Genomic DNA, 19,584 nt, shown 5'->3' on the forward strand with positions numbered 1-19,584 from the left:
CTTCATCCATCTTATCTAGTTTGGTGGCTGTATAAGTATGGGCCACATGTGGGGCAGGCTCTGAATGGGTGTTCCTTCTGCCTCTGTTCTAAACTTTGCCTCCCTATTCCCTCCCAAGGGTATTCTTGTTCCCCTTTTAAAGAAGGAATGAAGCATTTACATTTTGATCATCCATCTTGAGTTTCATGTGTTCTGTGCATCTAGGGTAATTCGAGCATTTGGGCTAATAGCCACTTATCAATGAGTGCATACCATGTGTGTTTTTCTGTGATTGGGTTACCTCACACAGGATGATATTTTCCAGTTCCCTCCATTTGCCTATGAATTTCATAAAGTCATTGTTTTTGATAGCTGAGTAATATTCCATTGTGTAGATGTACCACATTTTCTGTATCCATTCCTCTGTTGAAGGGCATCTGGGTTCTTTCCAGCTTCTGGCTACTATAAATAAGGCTGCTATGAACATAGTGGAGCATGTGTCTTTGTTATATGTTGGGGCATCTTTTGGGTATATGCCCAAGAGAGGTATAGCTTGGTCCTCAGGTAGTTCAATGTCCAATTTTCTGAGGAACCTCCAGACTGATTTCCAAAATGGTTGTACCAGTCTGCAATCCCACCAACAATGGAGGAGTGTTCCTCTTTCTCCACATCCTCACCAGCCAGCATTTGCTGTCACCTGAGTTTTTGATCTTAGCCATTCTCACTGGTGTGAGGTGAAATCTCAGGGTTGTTTTGATTTGCATTTCCCTTATGACTAAAGATGTTGAACATTTCTTTAGGTGTTTCTCAGCCATTCAGCATTCCTCAGCTGTGAATTCTTTGTTTAGTTCTGAACCCATTTTTTAATAGGGTTATTTGTCTCCCTGTGGTCTAACTTATTGAGTTCTTTGTATATTTTGGATATAAGCCCTCTATCAGTTGTGGGATTGGTAAAGATCTTTTCCCAATCTGTTGGTTGTCGTTTTGTCCTAACAACAGTGTCCTTTGCCTTACAGAAACTTTGCAGTTTTATGAGATCCCATTTGTCGATTCTTGATCTTAGAGCATAAGCCATTGGTGGTTTTGTTCAGGAAATTTTCTCCAGTGCCCATGTGTTCAAGATGCTTCCCCACTTTTTCTTTTATTAGTTTGAGTGTATCTGGTTTAATGTGGAGGTCCTTGATCCACTTGGACTTAAGCTTTGTACAGGATGATAACCATGGTTCAATCTGCATTCTTCTACATGCTGGCCTCCAGTTGAACCAGCACCATTTGCTGAAAATGCTATCTTTTTTCCATTGGATGGTTTTGGCTCCTTTGTCAATAATCAAGTGACCATAGGTGTGTGGATTCGTTTCTGGGTCTTCAATTCTATTCCACTGGTCTATCTGTCTGTCTCTGTATCAATACCATGCAATTTTTAATCACTATTGCTCCGTAATACTGCTTAAGTTCAGGGATAGTGATTCCCCCAGAAGTCCTTTTATTGTTGAGGATAGTTTTAGCTATCCTGGGTTTTTTGTTATTCCAGATGAATTTGTAAATTGTTCTGTCTAACTCTCTGAAGAATTGGATTGGTATTTTGATGGGGATTGCATTGAATCTGTAGATTGCTTTTGGTAAAATGGCCATTTTTACTATATTACTCCTGCCAATCCATGAGCATGGGAGATCCAGACTTTTGTTTGCAAACTTTGCCAGTTAAGTTGCAGGCTGCTTATGCTCCTCAAGTTACATTTTGTGTGGAAAAGTTGTTCTTTTCTGAGTGTTCTAAGCACTCTCAATCTGACTGGCCGGGAAACGCTGTGAGGATTTAAGGAGATTTAACCGTTACTCTACTGACCTGCCTGCTCCAGTGCGGCGTCAAGGTAAATTCAAATGTTTGTTGCTATAGCTGTGAACTGGCCGTGGTGGTAAGTCTGACTTCAGGGTGTCATGCGGCTGAGCACACATAGAACAAGTCTGTCTTTGCATCCTCACCCTGGCTGCCCCTTCCCTAGTGATAATAAGATGAACAGCTAACAAACCCTATGGTCCTTGGTATTCAGAGAAAAGATTTATGTAAAGAATACCAGATGCTAATTGCTTAAGATCCCGTGGGAAGTTATGCGGTAACATTGTGCATCAAACAACCAAATACTGCTTTCGTTATTTTTTCTAAAGATTTGTTTTATGTACATGAGTCCACTGTAGCTGTCCTCAGACACACCAGAAGAGGGCATCAGATCCAATTACAGATGGTTGTGAGCCACCATGTGGTTGCTGGGAACTCATGAACTCTGGAAGAACAGTCCAAGCTCTCAACCGCTGAGCCAGCTCTCCAGCCCCCCCCCCCATGCTGCCTTCAATTGTCCCTTTGATATGAACTCTGTGAATCTGTAAATGTCACCATGTCTTTCATTCCCTTAAGCAATTAGCTATAGGAAGTAATGCCACATGGCAAGGATGATACCGAACCCTGGGACAGCACTCCTCTTTTATGCCACTGAATAGCACAATGAAAGCAGTATGATACTTACCTACACTTTGAAGGTTTGCATTTTCTCAGCAAGCCCACAGCCATATGTTGATCTTATTTAAAAAGGTCAGTTCTACATTGTTTTAACCCTTTCTGACAGGAAGATGACACGGAAGCCTGTATAAGTTACTTAGACAGTGTCCCGGATGGTTTTTAAGTTAAATATTGAACAAATTTTCATGTTCTTTTTTATTTTAATTTATGAAATGTTATCTACCTGTAAGCTGCTTCTATTAACTGGAACTGAGTTTGATAAGTAAAATCACAAAGTCGGCCTATGCACATTGCCTTGGAAAGACTCAGAGGTCAAAAGGAAGATTCGCCCCCAAACCCGCCATAGAGGCCCGTGTGCTGCAGAAGCCCACGTTTCTGCATAGTTAGCTCACTAAAAAGATGTCTACATCACCAGGGCAGCAGTGCCAGGCTCCTCCTCTGATTGCAAACAAAGGAAGGAACTCTGTAGAGCAAGCATTGTACACCAGAAAGAAACGTGCTAGCATGGGTGATTTCGTCTTTCAGTACATACCCGAAGTATCTCCGCCCTTTGGATCAGTGGTTCTCCACCTTCTGAAGGCCGCAACACTTTAATCCAGTTCCTCATGTTGAGGTGATTCCAACCACAAAATTATTTCATTGCTATTTATAGCTCTTAGATTTGGATTGTAAAGTAAATATCTAATATGCAGGGTATCTGTTATGTGACCCCCACTGGGGGCCACATCCCACAGGTTGAGAACCACTGCGTTAGAACAACAGATCAATGTGAAAGATAGATATACAATAATTTAAAAGTATTTCTTGGGTGTTTGACTACGTGTTCAAACATAGCTCTCAATATTTGGGTTTTGTTGTTGTTATTGTTATTGATTTCCTTATTTTTCTTTTTTCCCCTCTACTGTCTGCTCTGGCACCAAAGGCATATCCGCTTAGACAAAGCAGGGAACACAGGAAGAGGTTATTTAGGTTTTCTCCCCTCCCCCACACCCCCCATCATTATGTAACAGCCCAACTGCACAAAGTCACGTAACATCATACAGAGAGAAAATTAATCATCAGCTAATGAGACGGGGATGTGGAACGAAGTTTGAAAGAAGTAATTTAGAGGCCCCAATTAGGCCCTATTCTAGTGGGTCCCTCGTGAGCGCAAGCTGCTGGTCCCAGGTCCTGGAGAGTGAGAGGGATGTGGAGGCAGAGAGCAGAGGAAGGGACAGGGAGCTGTGGGAGGGGAGGAGGGAGGAGAAGCGGGGAAGGAGACATAGAAACTACAAAGAGGCCTTTCCAGTGCTCTCAGGTGTGGGCTGCTGAGAAGCCAAATTAGGAAGGAGAATGGAGAGAATGATCCAGAAACCCCTTCCAGAGCAGGCAGTAAGTGGGCTGTCTATGCTAACAAGGCCCGGCCTCTGCAGAGCCCTTCCGGGACCTGGGAGGAAACAGGTGATAGGAAACTCGATGTTCTGTGACCTGCTCTCCGTGTTGTTCCGACAAAGGAGGACAGACCTTGTGGGTGGTTTACCCACTAAGGAGAGGAGATGCAGAACCAAGGGCCAGGACCTCAGAAATCCTATGTGCGTCACTGACGCTTGGCAACTGTCATTCAAACTAGAAGTCAACAGCAAAGGGTTTGCTGTGCCGGAGAGTTCTATGGACTTGCCTAAGAAGGTATTTCTACAGACTAGGAACTGCCTGAAGAGCAGACAACATTTTCCCTTCCAAACAGGGCAGTAAGTGGGCCTCATCTGCCTCTGTGACTGAGTGTGGCCGGCGAAAGAGGAGAGTTGGGGATGCTCATTTTATACATAGTGAGGACCAGGGAGGGTGAAACTAAGAGAAGAACAGAAGGAGAAATCAGATGTGACCATTGCAGGAAGAGACCAGTGCTGGCAAAAAGGATCAGCCCTGTTCCCAGGAGCCCGAGCTCAGAGTAAGGAAAATGGATCTAACCGCAGGTTACCAGCTCCTGAGTCAGTGTGTGAGGATCTGTTTCACAGGTGAAGTGTCTCCAGAAATGGAAAGGCCCCTGCTGGGGAGCGGGAATGCGCTCACCCTAAGAACCATCCACGGGCAGCTGAAAGCCCAGGAAACAGGAAAAGCTCCCAGTGCTCTGGGTTCTCACTCCCACCCCACACTCACCTGGAGTCATAGCTTTCGAAAAGTCATTGTACGTCTCCGGAAATTAATTTCTTCAGCACTCAGTCTAGAAGACAGAATAGAGCAGTGACCACACCATTTCAGCCCTGAACTGCCATATTCCGTAGGCCCAGAATCTCGGCTTCATTGCCAGTTCTTCCATTCCTGCCATCATGGCTTCTTAAGTACCTTCCCAGTGCCTTATTTTTCTGTTTAATAAACTGTCTATTTCTATCGCCTAAAATTGAAAAAAACTGACTGAGTTCCAACAGGCAGAGGGAGTGCAGTACGGCTGATTCTGACGATGGCAGCCCAGGTCTATGCACACCCGGACTCCTCAAGTACTGTATCCTCAGGGCCCGGCCCCCAGCACCAGCACAGTTTACATGGCACTGATAAGCCCTTGCCTCCTGCTCCCCCAGAACATGTGTGGTTTTTCAGATGCAGGCTCCTGACACAGGTTGCCACAAGGGTCTGTCAGACCTCTTTGAGCAGTCAGTTTTCTGTACTCATTTCTGTGAGAAGTTTTGAAGTTCACTTCATGACACGTCCCTTTCTCAAACATGGGCACAAATCTCCTCGTGCCAGTCAACGGTACAGAAAATCGCTGCTGACGGCCGCAGTCCCATTTCGCCAGTACCACATCCACGGCCAAGGAGCCGGGCTTTTTATTGATGGAACGAGGTCTTTGTTTATAAAGTGTACACAGCAAGCCTGGAGGAGCTCTCACTGGGTATGCATCTTGGGTTTAAACGGAAGACATACCTCGCCACCTTTGGATCCCTTCAGAAAGATCATAGGTGGATTTTCAATTTCACTCCCCCAGAGACCCCGCTTGTTCACTTATCTTGCAAAGTACACTGTTAAGTTAACATGGAATCCGTGTAGCTCATTTTTCTCAACGACTCTGGAGCAATCTTCAGGGTTTGTTTCTTCAGGAAGGGAAAGACTGAGAGCAGTTCTGCCTCTGGGGAGCTACTCTGAGCGTCTCTGTCTCAGAGAATATCTGGAAGTGTCTCCTCACCTGTCATCTCAATAAGTATATTTTGAAAATAACTTTGCTTTTCACATTCCCATTACTTAACTAGAAGTCATTTTAAAGAAATAAGGTTGAGCCCACAATCCCAGGACATAGTTGGCTGCCCGAGACAGGAAGGTTGTAAATTCCCTGCCGGCCTGGATTACATAGAAAGCTCTAAGCAAGCCTGGGCCATGTATCTGACAAGACTCTGTCCTGATATCAGAGGTCAGGAAGCCCACTATTAACCCCTTCAGGACCCCATCCCTCACAGCCTCCTCGTTCACAAGGTTACAGTGACAAATCAGGTAGATTAAGACAATAGAAATTTCTGTTCTGGAGGCCAGAGAGCTGAGATTGGCTATCTACAGAGTCCATTCTCTGGCTGGCTCTCCAGCAGGATGTGTCTCATGCCTTTCTCTTAGTCCTGGTGTCTGGTGACTGTTCTTGGGATTCTGTGCATGCAGCTGCAAGTCCTCAGTCACCACCTCTGTCACCACAAGGCATTCTTGTGGGTGTCTGCTTGTGTGTTTTGTCCTCATCTAAGTTCACAGGCTGCTTTAGATAGGACCAACTCTAATCCATTATGACCTCGTCTTAACAAGAAGAGCAAGCACCCCCTTTTAAAATTAAATTATAGTCTAATGTGGAAGCCTGCATTAATTATTTACACAGCTCTCTGGGAGTGCTATAATTTGCCGTTTATAACATCTCCTCTCCCACAGAGTATGGATACCCCATTCTCTGTGCTCTAAGGCACCTCTGATCTTAGCACGTATCATGCAGTATTGTCATTTCCCATTAGCTTTTTAGTCATTGGACTGTCACATCTGTGAAAAAAAAAGAACTCATATTTTACAACATCTTGCCTGCAGTGTCTCACAAAACATTCAATACCTAGTAGTCACTAGATTTGCCAAAAGAAACAATTACCATCACTGTGAACTCTGACGTATATTCAATGTTAATATATGTATACAAGGCTACACAAGCATTATACTTTATAATGTTTTTAATAATTATGAATCCTTATTGATTACTTGCCATTTGCATGCAAACCAAGGTTCTCCCCCTTTACTCCTAACATGAACAGTGGAAGATAAATATAAAATATTGTAAATAGCTTGCTTAGAAAGATGTGCAAACGGTGCATGGCAGACCCAAGACTGGTTCTCAGGTCTGTTTGACTGCACGTGTGTGCTTTCTATGTTTTGATGCAGCTTTTTACCAAGGTGTTCTTGGCTGCCTCATGCTGTAACAATAAAATGTCTAATGTTTGTGTTTAGCATAGTTTTTAAGCCCAGATTGGCTGAGGAACAAATTACCCATGACTTCAAGATCACTTTTTGAAAAATGATTTTCCCCCTACTTTTCACAGAGTTGTTTAAAAATGCTTGAGCAAAAGAAAAAACTGAATGTTCACATCTGTCTTACTTTTCAATCACTGAGACAAAACATCCTGACCAAGGCAATATATAAAGGTAACATTTAATGTGGGGTTCACAGTTCCAGAGGTTAGAGTCTGTCACTGTCACCATGGGGAGCATGGCAGCAGGCACAGTGGTAGAGCAGCCACCCAGAGCTCACATCTCGATCAGGAGATGTGATACAGGAGGCAGAGATACCTACTTGGGAATGATGTCAGCTCTTCAAACTTCAAACTCACGCCAGTGACCCGCCAGCAAGGCCACACCCCCTAATTCTTCGCAAGCTGTTTTACTAACCGGGGATGAACTATTAAAATACATGAGCCTACGGGGACCATTCTCATTCAGACCACTACAGAATCCTTACTGACATTATAGACAAGCAACATTTATCAGTTGAAAATGAAGACTCTACCGAGAAAAGCTCTTCATTCTAAGCCCAGGAAACCGAGTGCCTTGTGTATCACAGGTTCCCCAGTAGCCTCACAACGAGCCTTATTTAAGTCACCCTAGCAAAGAGAAGCAGTGCGGCTTGTTTTCCAGGACCACTTATCTGCCCCTCTCCCAGTCCTGGACCTGGCACTAGCTACACCATCCCAGGACCTGTAGACACCTCTGGCCTCAGGCAGGAGAAAGAGCCGAGAACCCTACCCTTTGACCTGTGCCACATGCCGGAGAAGTAGGGTGTCAGCTCCTTTGCCAAATGCCGGACTTTGGTTCTGACATCTAAACCGTATCTTGCTTCTCCAGCGTGAGGCTCAGCAGATTAGCCTGCCAGATGCTTAGCAGTTCTTAACCTCTGGCCCTGAGTTCTTGCTGCTAAGCCCACAGAGAGCCAGGGACCAGAGTAACCTGTGCCCTGTGCCATGTGGATGTCGGTCATGCCTAGGCCCTTATTATGGACTGCTGGCAGTCGGCAGTGTCCTTAGTCAGTTATTAGAACATCTTGGGCTCAGGAGGAAAATGGCCATGTTCCCATCCCTGATTGCTCTCCTTCCTCTTATTCTCTTGGAACACTGTGTTCTGCCTTCTGGGCCAGACCTGGTTTTGGCACTGACAGCTTGTCTCTGTTCCCCCTCAGCATCAGCTCCAGCTTGTCTTCTCTATTCAGACCTGACCTAGTCATATGCAGCTCTGATCTTCGAGAGACCCAGATGCCTTTTTTTTTTCCTTTTTACCTCCCCAGTAAGGTCGGATTCTCACCTTAAATAGGACTGTCTTTACTAAGGTGTCCACTGAAAAGGACTGGGCAAGATCAAGTCACTACTTGGGAACAATCTGCAAAGAAACAGGGATGTGAGGACGACTCACACGGCATAGGAACGAGCCTGGCCGATACACATCTGGCATGCAAGGAACTGCCACTGCAGCAAGAATACAGAAGAATACAGGGACACTCACCAGCCTGCCGTAGCACCATCCCTTGTGGTCTTTAAGATGCCATGTGCTTTCTCACTATGTCATGGCCACTTGTCCTGTGCACTTTATGGTAGATCTTGGAAAATTACTTGGAATTCCTCAACTTTATAAGACTGCTAGCAGTTCCCTTCCTCAATAACTCTTAGATTTGGCTCATGTATTCAAACTTTTTTTGTCTGGACTTGGGGCCTATCAAACCCTGTGATTTCCCAAGTGAAGAATTTGTATAGTTATCCTTGGAGGCTCACAGCAGTAGCAAGTGCTCAAGAAATGTTGAATGAATGAATCAATGAATCAATGAAGTTAATTAGTTCATCTCTCATCCCATTAATATCCTAAATGCAAAATCTTCGTGCCAAACCCTGAAAAGCACCCATCTTTGTCAAGTCTGTACCAACAGCTACACAGGAAGCTCTAGCAAGTTTGAGGGCTACAAAATGAGTTCAAGGCCAGCCTGGGCAAATTAGTGAGTCTCAAAACATAAAGCGAAAAGAAAGCTGAAGGTTGAGCTCAGTGATTGAGTGCTTGCTTGGCATGGATAAGACTTGGTTCAGTCCCCAGTACCAAAAATAGAGAAGTTCATCTCAGCTGTAAAATTCTGGACTATGATATGAACCCACAAGCCAGATTTCTGCTTTAGCCTTTTATCCTCCCATATGAAACAAGAAACACTGCTAAGTCTCTGCCTCCTGCTGCTCGTGTCTTTGGAGGCAGAGACAAGAAGAACTAGACATAGCCAAGGTAGGGAAACCTTTGGGTGGCCTGTGAGTAGTGTTTTGAAAGGGTACTTCTCTTATGTCCTTGATTGGACCTTCCCATGCTGCAGTGTGAACTGCCTTCCTCTTTCCCTAGGATAGAAACTGTAGCTCACTGTCTAAGTACTCCACAGTGGTTGCTCTCACCTATGAGGCATTTACATTGCTGTTATCCGTGTCTGCTGCGTATTTTTAGAGTTTCTACTTTGCCTTTCTTGACCTAACATAATATGTTTTTATGCCATGAGAAATATCTTACACTTATGCCAGTTGTGGTGGTTTGAATATGCTTAGCCCGGGGAGCAGTATTATTAGGAGTATAGCCTTGTTGGAGTAGGTGTGGCCTTGTTGGAGGAAGTGTGTCACTGTGGGGGTGGGCTTTGAGACCCTTCTCCTGGCTTCCTGGAAGATAGTCTTTTCTGGTTGTCTTCAAATCAAGATGCAGAACTCTCAGCTTCTTTTCCAGCACCATGTCTGGCTGCATGCTGCCATGTTTTCTGCTATGATGATAATATACTAAACCTGAAACTGTAAGCCAGACCCCAATTAAATATTTGCCTTTATAAGAGTTTGTTATGGTGTCTCTTCATAGAAATGGAAACACTAAGACAAAAGTTGGTACCAGGAGTGGAGTATTGCTGTGATGTTTTTGTTTGGAGGAATGTGGATTTGGGAACTTTGGATGTGGAAAACCATGGAATGCTTTAAATGGGACTTAATGGGCCATCCTAGTAGGATTAACATAGAAGACCTTGGTGCTAAGGATGATTCGAACTGTGCAGACCTGGCCTAAGAGGTTTCAGTGGAAAAGAATTTTAGCATGTGGCTTAAAGACTGTTCTTTTAATATTTTTGTGAACAATGTGACTACTTTTTGGCCTTGTCTGAGGAGTCTACCTGAGGCTAAGGTAAAGAGATTTTAATTAATTGCATTGGCAAAGGAAATCTCAGAAAAGCCAAGTATAGACTCTGTCCTCTGATTTATTCTATGAAGAGTGTTTGGATTAAGTATAACAAGCTTAGAAAGGAAAAACATAAAACATATGGTTTAAGGGACACCAGGAAATAAAATGGAGCTAAATTTTATGTTCAAGGGTATTAAATAGAATTAAGTGAGGTGACCTTAGGGCAAGATCCCACCCAGCTTAGCTTATTGTTTATGCATTTGCAGTTGAACAAAGGAATAGTTAGATCAGGTTAGGCATTATTACCTGGTCATTGTTTTCATTTGGGCTTTTAATTTGGCATGAAATACAATACAGAATGGAGGATAAACCTGTGATCCAGATCTTGAGGCATAATAGCCATGAAAAACTTAGGCCCGGGCATAATGGTATATACCTTTAATCCCAGGAGACAGAGGTAAATATATATCTGAGCTCAAGGCTAGCCGGGGACAGAGATAATACCAAGGAGAGAAAAATTTAGGTCCAGGAATGGTGATACATACCTTTAATCCCAGAACTCAGGAGACAGAGGCATGAGGCATGCCTATCTCTGAGTTCAGGGTCAGTCTACAGAGCAAGGTCCAGGACAGTCAAGCTTAGGCAGTGAAGGAATTAGAAAACAGAAAGCTGGTAATGATGTAATAGCATAGTGGGTGATGTTTCAGTCCCAACAAGCAGCAGAATTTGGCAGTTTTTACCATGTGGCTCTGGCTTTAGAGTCAAGAATAGAAGGGGTTATTGGGGCAGTTGATGCTGATTAACTAGCATTACTGAGGTAAAATTTTACCCCAGAAAAGGTAAAATCTTCTGGGGAGTGTTTCTGAGAGCACCAAGAAGCTGTATTCCAGAGATAGCCAAATTTGTACCGCAAGCTGCAGATGGGCTTGGTAGTGTGTAAGAGTCACCCAGATTGTACTGGTTGTGAAGGCATGAAGGGGTCATGAAGGACAGCTGAGGCTTGACACTGTGAGAGGCCAGGACAGGCCATTGGTGAAGGTGCAGCCTCAGTTGCAGTTGATGGCCCAGGACTGAAGGGGTCATGCAAGGAAGTTGAGGCTCAGCATCATGAAGGGAGCCTGTGAGAGGCTCTTGGTGAGGCCTGATTGCAGTGGAAGACCCTAGCGTACTGGAGATGCCAGCACCACGGTATGATCACCAGGAACAGCAGCAGCAGCAGCAGTAGAGTCAGCCAGAGCCCAGAGTGCTGCAAAGCACAGAGCTGGAGAAGTAACTCAAGCTCTTGGGGGAGGCCCAGATCATGTGTTCCAAGATCCCAGTAATTGGAACAAGAATTTGTGAAGTTGAATTTGCCGCGGATACCCCTAAGGTGTTTGGGATGCCAGAACCATGAGTTGCCTGCCGAGGAAGCTGCTAACAGGGAGAAGAACCAGCCCAAAAGGAGAAGTCATTGCAGTCAACAAAGATGGAAAAGGAGTTGGGTCTGAAGACCACCTTGATGTCACACACGGAGGCGCAGAGTTTAGAGCTTGCCCAGCTGCTCTCCTGTCTTGCTTTTGTCCAGTATTTCCTCACTATGACGTTTTGGAATGGTAATATATACCCTGTTATGTTGATAGTACGCAATCCTATTTTTTTTAATTTCAATTTTAGAGGGGATTACAGTTAAGAAATTACATGAATCACAGAGGAGACTTTGACCTTTGAACTCTTTTTTTGTTTGTTTTTTTTTGTTTTTGTTTTTGTTTGTTTGTTTTGTTTTGTTTTTCCAGAGCTGAGGACCGAACCCAGGGCCTTGCGCTTGCTAGGCAAGCGCTCTACCACTGAGCTAAATCCCCAACCGACCTTTGAACTCTTAACATTGTTGGACTGGTATAAACTATGGGGACTTTTGAAGTTGGACTAAATGTATTTTGTATTATGTTATGGCTAGATATGGCCCCCCACAGACTCATGGATTTGAACAAGCCTTTGAGGCCAGGTAGTGGAATGTGGTGGTCTGAATAGGGTTGGCTCAGGGAGTGGCTCTGTTAGGAGGTGTAGCCTTGATGGTGTAGGTGTTGCCGTGTTGGAGGAAGTGTATCACTGTGGAGGTGGGCCTTGAGACCCTCTTGTCTCCCTGGAAGACATTCTCTCCTGGTTGACTTCAAATCAAGATACAGAACTCTCAGCTCCCCACCCTGATGATAAAGGACTGAACCTCTGAACCTGTAAGCCAGCCCTAATTAAATGATGTCCTTTGTAGGAGTTGCCTTCGTCATGGTGTCTGTTCATAGCAATGGAAACCCTGAGACACAGGTATTCTTATAAATAATGTTTTCTTTAGAAAGAAAGACAGACAAACTAATCCTTTCCTCTTTTTCCCACTCAAATACTGAATCTCAGTTCCTTTGAGGTCCAGCATAATTTAAGTGTTAATTCCTTTCTAAGCCCCTCCAAGCCTCTGCACTCACCATGCAGATCTCATTAAACCTCACAGTCTCTTCCTCTTGATGCCTCAGAAAAGGCAAAGTAACTCCTGTTACATACTAAACATTCTGCTCATGAATATACTGTCTTTTGTCTCCACTTCTGAGTATTTTATCTATTTGGCCTCGAGATAGAAAGCAGACAGACGTCTGTTCTGTTCAAACCGAAGGCAAGCGCCAGCACCAGGCTCCCATCTCATTTGTGGGAAACATCTGTTTATTATAATGCACGGGACTTGAGTTTCAGGGTTTGCAGTCCTGAGAGCTTCCGGCCTTAAATCATCCCCAGTTGGCAAACAATAGTGAGGGCCAGGCCAGGAGAGAAACAGAAACAGGGGAAGCCTGCTTAAGGGGTGAGATTAACAAAGAACACAGGTGGGCCAGCACCCCACCCCTCTTCCACCCCTCCTGCCCTGTTAGCTCATGCACTCACCTATGAAAGCGCTGATTTCAGTGACTGTGACATTGATACCCTTTCTGCCCTGGCTCTTCTTGATGATTCTCATCTACATCAGAAGTGTATCAGAAGTGTGTGTGTGAGTGTGTGTGAGTGTGTGTGTGTGCGTGTGTGTGTGTGTGAGTGTGTGTGAGTGTGTGTGTGAGTGTGTGTGAGTGTGTGTGAGTATGTGTGTGTGTGAGTGTGTGTGTGCGTGTGTGTGTGAGTGTGTGTGAGTGTGTGAGTGTGTGTGAGTGTGTGTGTGAGTGTGTGTGTGCGTGTGTGTGAGTGTGTGTGAGTGTGTGTGAGTGTGTGTGAGAGTGTGTGTGTGCGTGTGTGTGTGAGTGTGTGTGAGTGTGTGTGTGAGTATGTGTGTGTGAGTGTGTGTGAGTGTGTGTGTGTGTGTGAGTGTGTGTGAGTGTGTGTGAGTATGTGTGTGTGTGAGTGTGTGTGTGCGTGTGTGTGTGAGTGTGTGTGAGTGTGTGAGTGTGTGTGTGAGTGTGTGTGTGAGTGTGTGTGAGTGTGTGTGAGTGTGTGTGAGTATGTGTGAGTGTGTGTGTGAGTGTGTGTGAGTGTGTGTGTGCGTGTGTGTGAGTGTGTGTGAGTGTGTGTGAGTGTGTGTGAGAGTGTGTGTGTGCGTGTGTGTGTGAGTGTGTGTGAGTGTGTGTGAGTATGTGTGTGTGAGTGTGTGTGAGTGTGTGTGTGAGTGTGTGTGTGCGTGTGTGTGAGTGTGTGTGAGTGTGTGTGTGAGTGTGTGAGTGTGTGTGTGAGTATGTGTGTGTGTGAGTGTGTGTGTGAGTGTGTGTGAGTGTGTGTGAGTGTGAGTGTGTGTGAGTGTGTGTGTGAGTGTGTGAGTGTGTGTGTGAGTATGTGTGTGTGTGAGTGTGTGTGTGAGTGTGTGTGAGTGTGTGTGAGTGTGAGTGTGTGTGAGTGTGTGTGTGAGTGTGTGTGTGAGTGTGTGTGAGTGTGTGTGTGAGTGTGTGTGAGTGTGTGTGAGAGTGTGTGTGTGTGCGTGTGTGTGTGCGTGTGTGTGAGTGTGTGTGAGTGTGTGTGTGCGTGTGTGTGAGTGTGTGTGAGTGTGTGTGTGAGTGTGTGAGTGTGTGTGTGAGTATGTGTGTGTGTGAGTGTGTGTGTGAGTGTGTGTGAGTGTGTGTGAGTGTGAGTGTGTGTGAGTGTGTGTGTGAGTGTGTGTGTGAGTGTGTGTGTGAGTGTGTGTGTGAGTGTGTGTGAGTGTGTGTGAGAGTGTGTGTGTGCGTGTGTGTGTGCGTGTGTGTGAGTGTGTGTGAGTGTGTGTGAGTGTGTGTGTGAGTGTGTGTGAGTGTGTGTGTGAGTATGTGTGTGAGTGTGTGTGAGTATGTGTGTGTGTGAGTGTGTGAGTGTGTGTGTGTGTGTGAGTGTATGTGAGTGTATGTGTGAGTGTGTGTGAGAGTGTGTGTGCGTGTGTGTGTGAGTGTGTGAGTGTGTGTGAGTATGTGTGTGTGAGTGTGTGTGTGTGTGAGTGTGTGTGAGTATATGTGTGAGTGTGTGTGAGAGTGTGTGTGTGCGTGTGTGTGTGAGTGTGTGTGAGTGTGTGTGAGTATGGGTGTGTGTGTGAGTGAGTGTGTGTGTGCGTGTGTGTGAGTGTGTGTGAGTGTGTGTGAGTGTGTGTGTGAGTATGTGTGTGTGTGAGTGTGTGTGTGTGTGTGTGTGTGCGCGCACGTGGTGATATTTAATTTTACAGGTACATTTTTAGAACTAGTATCCTGTATTCAATGACCGAACACTAAAGCTGTCCCTTGCACTGGTGATACAACTTCCCAGTGGTACTGGTTTTGAAGGCATGAAGGGACTCGTGGAGAACAGCTGAGACTTGGCACCATGAGAAGCCAGGAGAGGCTCTTAGTAAATGTGCAGCATCCACTGAAATGAGCAAGCCATTAAGCACTGCTCCTCCATGGTCTCTGCCTCAGTTCCTGCCTCCAGATTCCTGCTTTGAGTTCTTGCCCCAATTTCCCTCTCTTGTGCACTATATGCTTTAAGGTGAAATAAACCCTTTCCTCCCCATGTTGCTTTTGATCGTGGTGTTTTATAATGGTAATAGAAAAGTAACTAGTACAGCAACAATTAAGTTGGGTCATTTTCAAAGTGAACATGGAAATCATCATATTTTTACATTTTTAAATATGGAACCAGACCTGGCCCTTTTCCCAACTCTGTCATTTGTCTGTTTTATGATATAGGATATTTTACTTAAATGATTTAAATGTCCATTTCTCGGTCTGTCTATGAGGTATCACGATACAATGATATCTTACGAGGATTCTGGATAACCATTTCGGGTCTCATCCTTATCCATTCCAAACTTCTATGGCTTTCAGTATCACTGTTCTGAACCCCGTGTCACAGAGTTCTAGGGTCATGGAATGCTGTCATTGCTCCAAGGGATATGCCAGTCAAAGCAGCCATGGCATAGTTTAGGAAGCTGAGAACCAGGGTCACAAAGGAACTTCCTAGAATACTTGCATGACAGCTTTGTAAGAAATGTTTGTCTAGCATTGCACTCAGGCCTGTTTTTACAAACACTGCAACTATGACCAGGCGAGGACACTGGGATGTAGATCAGGGTTACACGGCTTGGGCTGTTTCACCCACAGAGGAGTAGGCATGTCTGCAGGAGACCCCTGTGGCCTCCCACACATTCAGGTTTCTTTATGAACTACATCTTTGCTTTTGCCATCTGGCTTGTCTAAACACTCAACACCCCTAAGCGAAGATTACGGCCATACAGAGGGGCAAGACATCTCTGTCCATGAGAACCCAACAGGAGAGGGGGACAGAAAGGTCAAAGGGCAAATACCTAAGTAGAGGCAGGGAAAGACAGCAGAGAGGTAGTTTAATTTTTTCTTTTCAGAGTGGTAGAGAGTCTCCAGGCCCTCCCATAGTGTGACTGTCTGCTTTTCTTGGAACTTTATCTTACCAGAGATAGTGTTGTTTTCTACAGAGAGAGAAATCCCCAAGACAGGGATCCCCTTTGTACACAGTGTTGAAAATACACCTGTGGTTAGCAAGGGCTTACTTTGTTTGTTTTTTAATGATAGGTAAATCTTGTCCATTTGTCACACACGCGCACACACATGCACACACACACATGCACACACACATATATGCACATGCACACACGCACACACATGCACACACACATGCACGCGCACACACACATATACAACACACGCGCACACACACACACACACACACACACACACTGGTGCTTTAAAGTGTGTATAGGGTTCTACTGTGTACTTCCATGGATTCAGTTTTCGTTGTTGCTGGCTTGGTTTTGCTTACTTGCTTAGATTTCCCCATGAAGCGGTTGGTTGTATTCGTAAGCCTGGCATACTGCACTTAACTGACATCGCTAACATCACAGATGTCAAAGATTCCTTATTTTGATTTCTGGCTAGGACTCCTGTCCACACGACACAGATTCTCAGTATGTCCATCTGCTCGTACATCTGGGTTGACTCCCCATCCTGGCTATTGTGACTCATGCTGCAGTGTGCATGGAGCGCAGGTGCCTTGATTCCTCGACTTTGGATGTTACCTACTGATGGGATCACTGGGTCCCTGAAAGTCCCTGGTGTTTATACTGGCTTTATTTATTTATACCGGCTGCACTCATATACACAGGGACTCTCTTTTCTCTGTTCTCGCCAACACTTATTATCTTCTTAAAACCCCAGTATATCACCTTTGACGTTATTTGCTTCATTGTCACACTCAGAAATGAATGCAGCCTTTTATATGGAAAATCTATCCTCTTTGGCTCTGTTTAGTTTTGTGGTTGTTTCCAATACAGGACATAAAAGTTTTCGAAGGGTGAGCCAAATGTTTATTGATAGACTAAAAGGAAGAAAGTGTGATTATAGAATAGAATTCAGAACTATATACAGCTAATCTTACACCTGCGTGCCTCAAACCCAGCCACGGCAATTACACTCACTCTTTCGTGTCAGGCTTCCCCCCAGGAGAAACGGGCTAGGTGGGACCTGGGTGGTCATTACAAACCGTGAACATAAAATCGAGCTTCCCCAAACGTCGGTCACTTGGGCAAGAAGGGACTTTTGATAAAAGTAGGCTGACCATTCGATTCTCGAGGCACTTCAATGTCAAATGTTCTTTCCAGACTCTAAATCATAAAGCAGTGTAAACAGTGCCCTAACGTTGAGAAACAGAAAATCGCATTCCCAGTAATAGCAGAGCTCCGTGGAGCACGGTTTCAGGCTTCAATATGCTGTGTTCCGTTCTGCCGCACTAATATTTTAAGTAATAAAACTTCCTTTTTGTAGAGTCGTGGGTTCTACATTGTACAGTCTCTCCTTCACCCTTCTAGAACCGTCTTCTGTAGTACTACACCGTAAACCAAGAGATCTCCCAAGAAAAAGGGAATGCAACGTCAACCAATCCGCGTGAGACCGTTACACAGACAGAACCAACAACGGGGAGTGAACAATGTCTGGCCAACATGCTGTCTTGTGTGCTTTTGCAGACTCAATCTGTGTGCCGGGCTTCGATCCAGGACTCAACATGATGACCGGGATCACCCCCATTAACCCGATGATCCCTGGCCTGGGGCTGGTACCACCCCCACCCCCAACGGAAGTGGCCGTTGTCAAGGAAATAATCCACTGCAAAAGCTGTACTCTTTTCCCCCAAAATCCAAGTAAGTGAGAAGTATCCGCTTGTCATATAAAGCTATTTATATTGCCACTTTCTTTGGCAATAGCATTTTGTTCATTTTCAGATGCGCAATGTTCTGCCCAAGGCTCTGTCTCTACGTTAGGACAGGTACACAAGGACGTATCCATGGAGCTGTCCAGCCACTGAATAAATACCGTGAAGCCAGTGGGCTCTGAGAGTTGATGTCTAACACTAAGAATCTTTCCCGTGTGCAGCGAACTAGCATTTTCTGGAAAGCATCATGTGAAATCTGTCAGCTTCTCCATCCACCTTCACAATCGGGAGAAAAAAATCTCAAGTGTGTTTTACTAGAAGGAACTGTGAATTATTCTGTCAGGTGGCAATTTGGGGGAAAGGTGAGAGGAGGGAGGACTATGCATCTCAGAATTTCTGGGCCAAATCACGTTCACTTGAAGGACCTATATGCTTGATTAATTATCCTCTGCTACTAAGTTTATAGGCTTAAATAGCTGGAATTTTTTTAAATTCATATTAATCAGTGTTGTCTGTTCGGACTGGACTTCTCAGGAGATAGCTGTAGTCATCTACATATAAACTAGGCAAACCGTTATGACAGCATGCACTATCTTTTCACACAGCCTCCCAAAATTTCATAGTGTGCTCATTTAAATGTGAATAATAAGCAAGGCCTTTTCCACACTCAGGACCTTTGCCGCCAGGTAAGTACTGTTGCGTGCTCTCTGGGCTGTGTTTCCCTCTTCCTACGACGCTACCCCTTTATCTGGCAAGAAGACAAAGCAGAGGCAGGCCGGGGCTTTTCGCCCTGTGTCATATCATCGTGCTTTGTACTTACGACACTCTTCCTCCTCTTCTTCTTCTGGGCGTATGAAAGAGAAATGAAATTATGCTAACACGTGTTATCTTTTTCTCGGACAAGCACAGCCACTGTGAGCAGAAATGAACATGAGAAATGAAGGTTGGGAAGCGGGAGGGGAGAAGATCAGGAAACACGATGGGGGCGGGTGGGGAGGGTGTGGGAGTGGGGATGGGGGGGGGACGTAAGTTGTTGTAAAAATTGACTATGCCGTGCCTCAGTGTGGAGAACACTCTGTAAGTTTAACTTTAGCCCCGTGAACCTGGTCAAGAGCCAATCAATAAGAGACAAAATCCTGTTTCGTTGTGATATTAGATCTTCCACCTCCTTCCACAAGAGAGCGACCTCCAGGGTGCAAGACTGTGTTTGTCGGAGGATTACCAGAAAATGCTACGGAAGAAATTATTCAAGAAGTCTTTGAGCAGTGTGGCGATATCACAGCCATCCGAAAGAGCAAGAAGAATTTCTGTCACATTCGCTTTGCAGAGGAATTCATGGTTGACAAAGCCATTTACCTCTCTGGTACCTCGCTTTAGAAAAAGGGGTTTGCTGGGCATGTTGTCTGTCCTGTTTTGTGATGTTACTACGAGCTCCTTTCCTTTCTGCCTTCATGCATGATAAGTCCTGGTAGTTTGGGGGCTGGAGAAGGAGGCATTCACCTCTTAGCTCAGCTGTCTCGTGCTGTTCGTTAAGCCCGTGCCCCTCCACAGGCATGTGTGCCTACTATCCAGTCTGGAGGAATTCCACAGAGCTTCTAATTAATGTTCTCAAGTGCGTATTAGATGAAAAGCAATATTTTGAGTACTGAGGACCATTATTATTATTGGATGTAATCCTCTGGGGGAGTAAAGTACTCTCCCAGAATAATTCCAGTTTCTTAAAAGTGCATTTACAATTTCACCCCAGGGACAATGAAGCAAGAGCCCCTCCTTCCAGGGAATGTGTTCCCTGGCCTGTGATGGGCCCTCTGCCCTCACACAGT

The 19,584-nt window shown here is 45.0% G+C and overlaps 1 protein-coding gene across 10 annotated transcripts in view; it reads left to right on the forward strand.

Moving 5' to 3' along the window:
- The window catches only part of Enox1 (ecto-NOX disulfide-thiol exchanger 1), a 552,870-nt gene that overhangs the window by 396,466 nt on the left and 136,820 nt on the right, over positions 1-19,584 (forward strand). For all 10 annotated transcript variants that reach the window (XR_015638038.1, XR_015638039.1, XM_087585810.1 and 7 more), the window contains 2 exon segments: positions 17,577-17,750; positions 18,918-19,124. Coding sequence is in view for 8 of the 10 variants with exons in the window: in XM_087585810.1 (XP_087441936.1) it covers positions 17,577-17,750; positions 18,918-19,124 (381 nt within the window). In the remaining 2 variants the exon portion in view is untranslated.

This window comes from Rattus norvegicus, chromosome 15, assembly GCF_021556685.1.
Source record: "Rattus norvegicus strain SHRSP/BbbUtx chromosome 15, alternate assembly SHRSP_T2T, whole genome shotgun sequence".
NCBI lineage: Eukaryota > Metazoa > Chordata > Mammalia > Rodentia > Muridae > Rattus > Rattus norvegicus.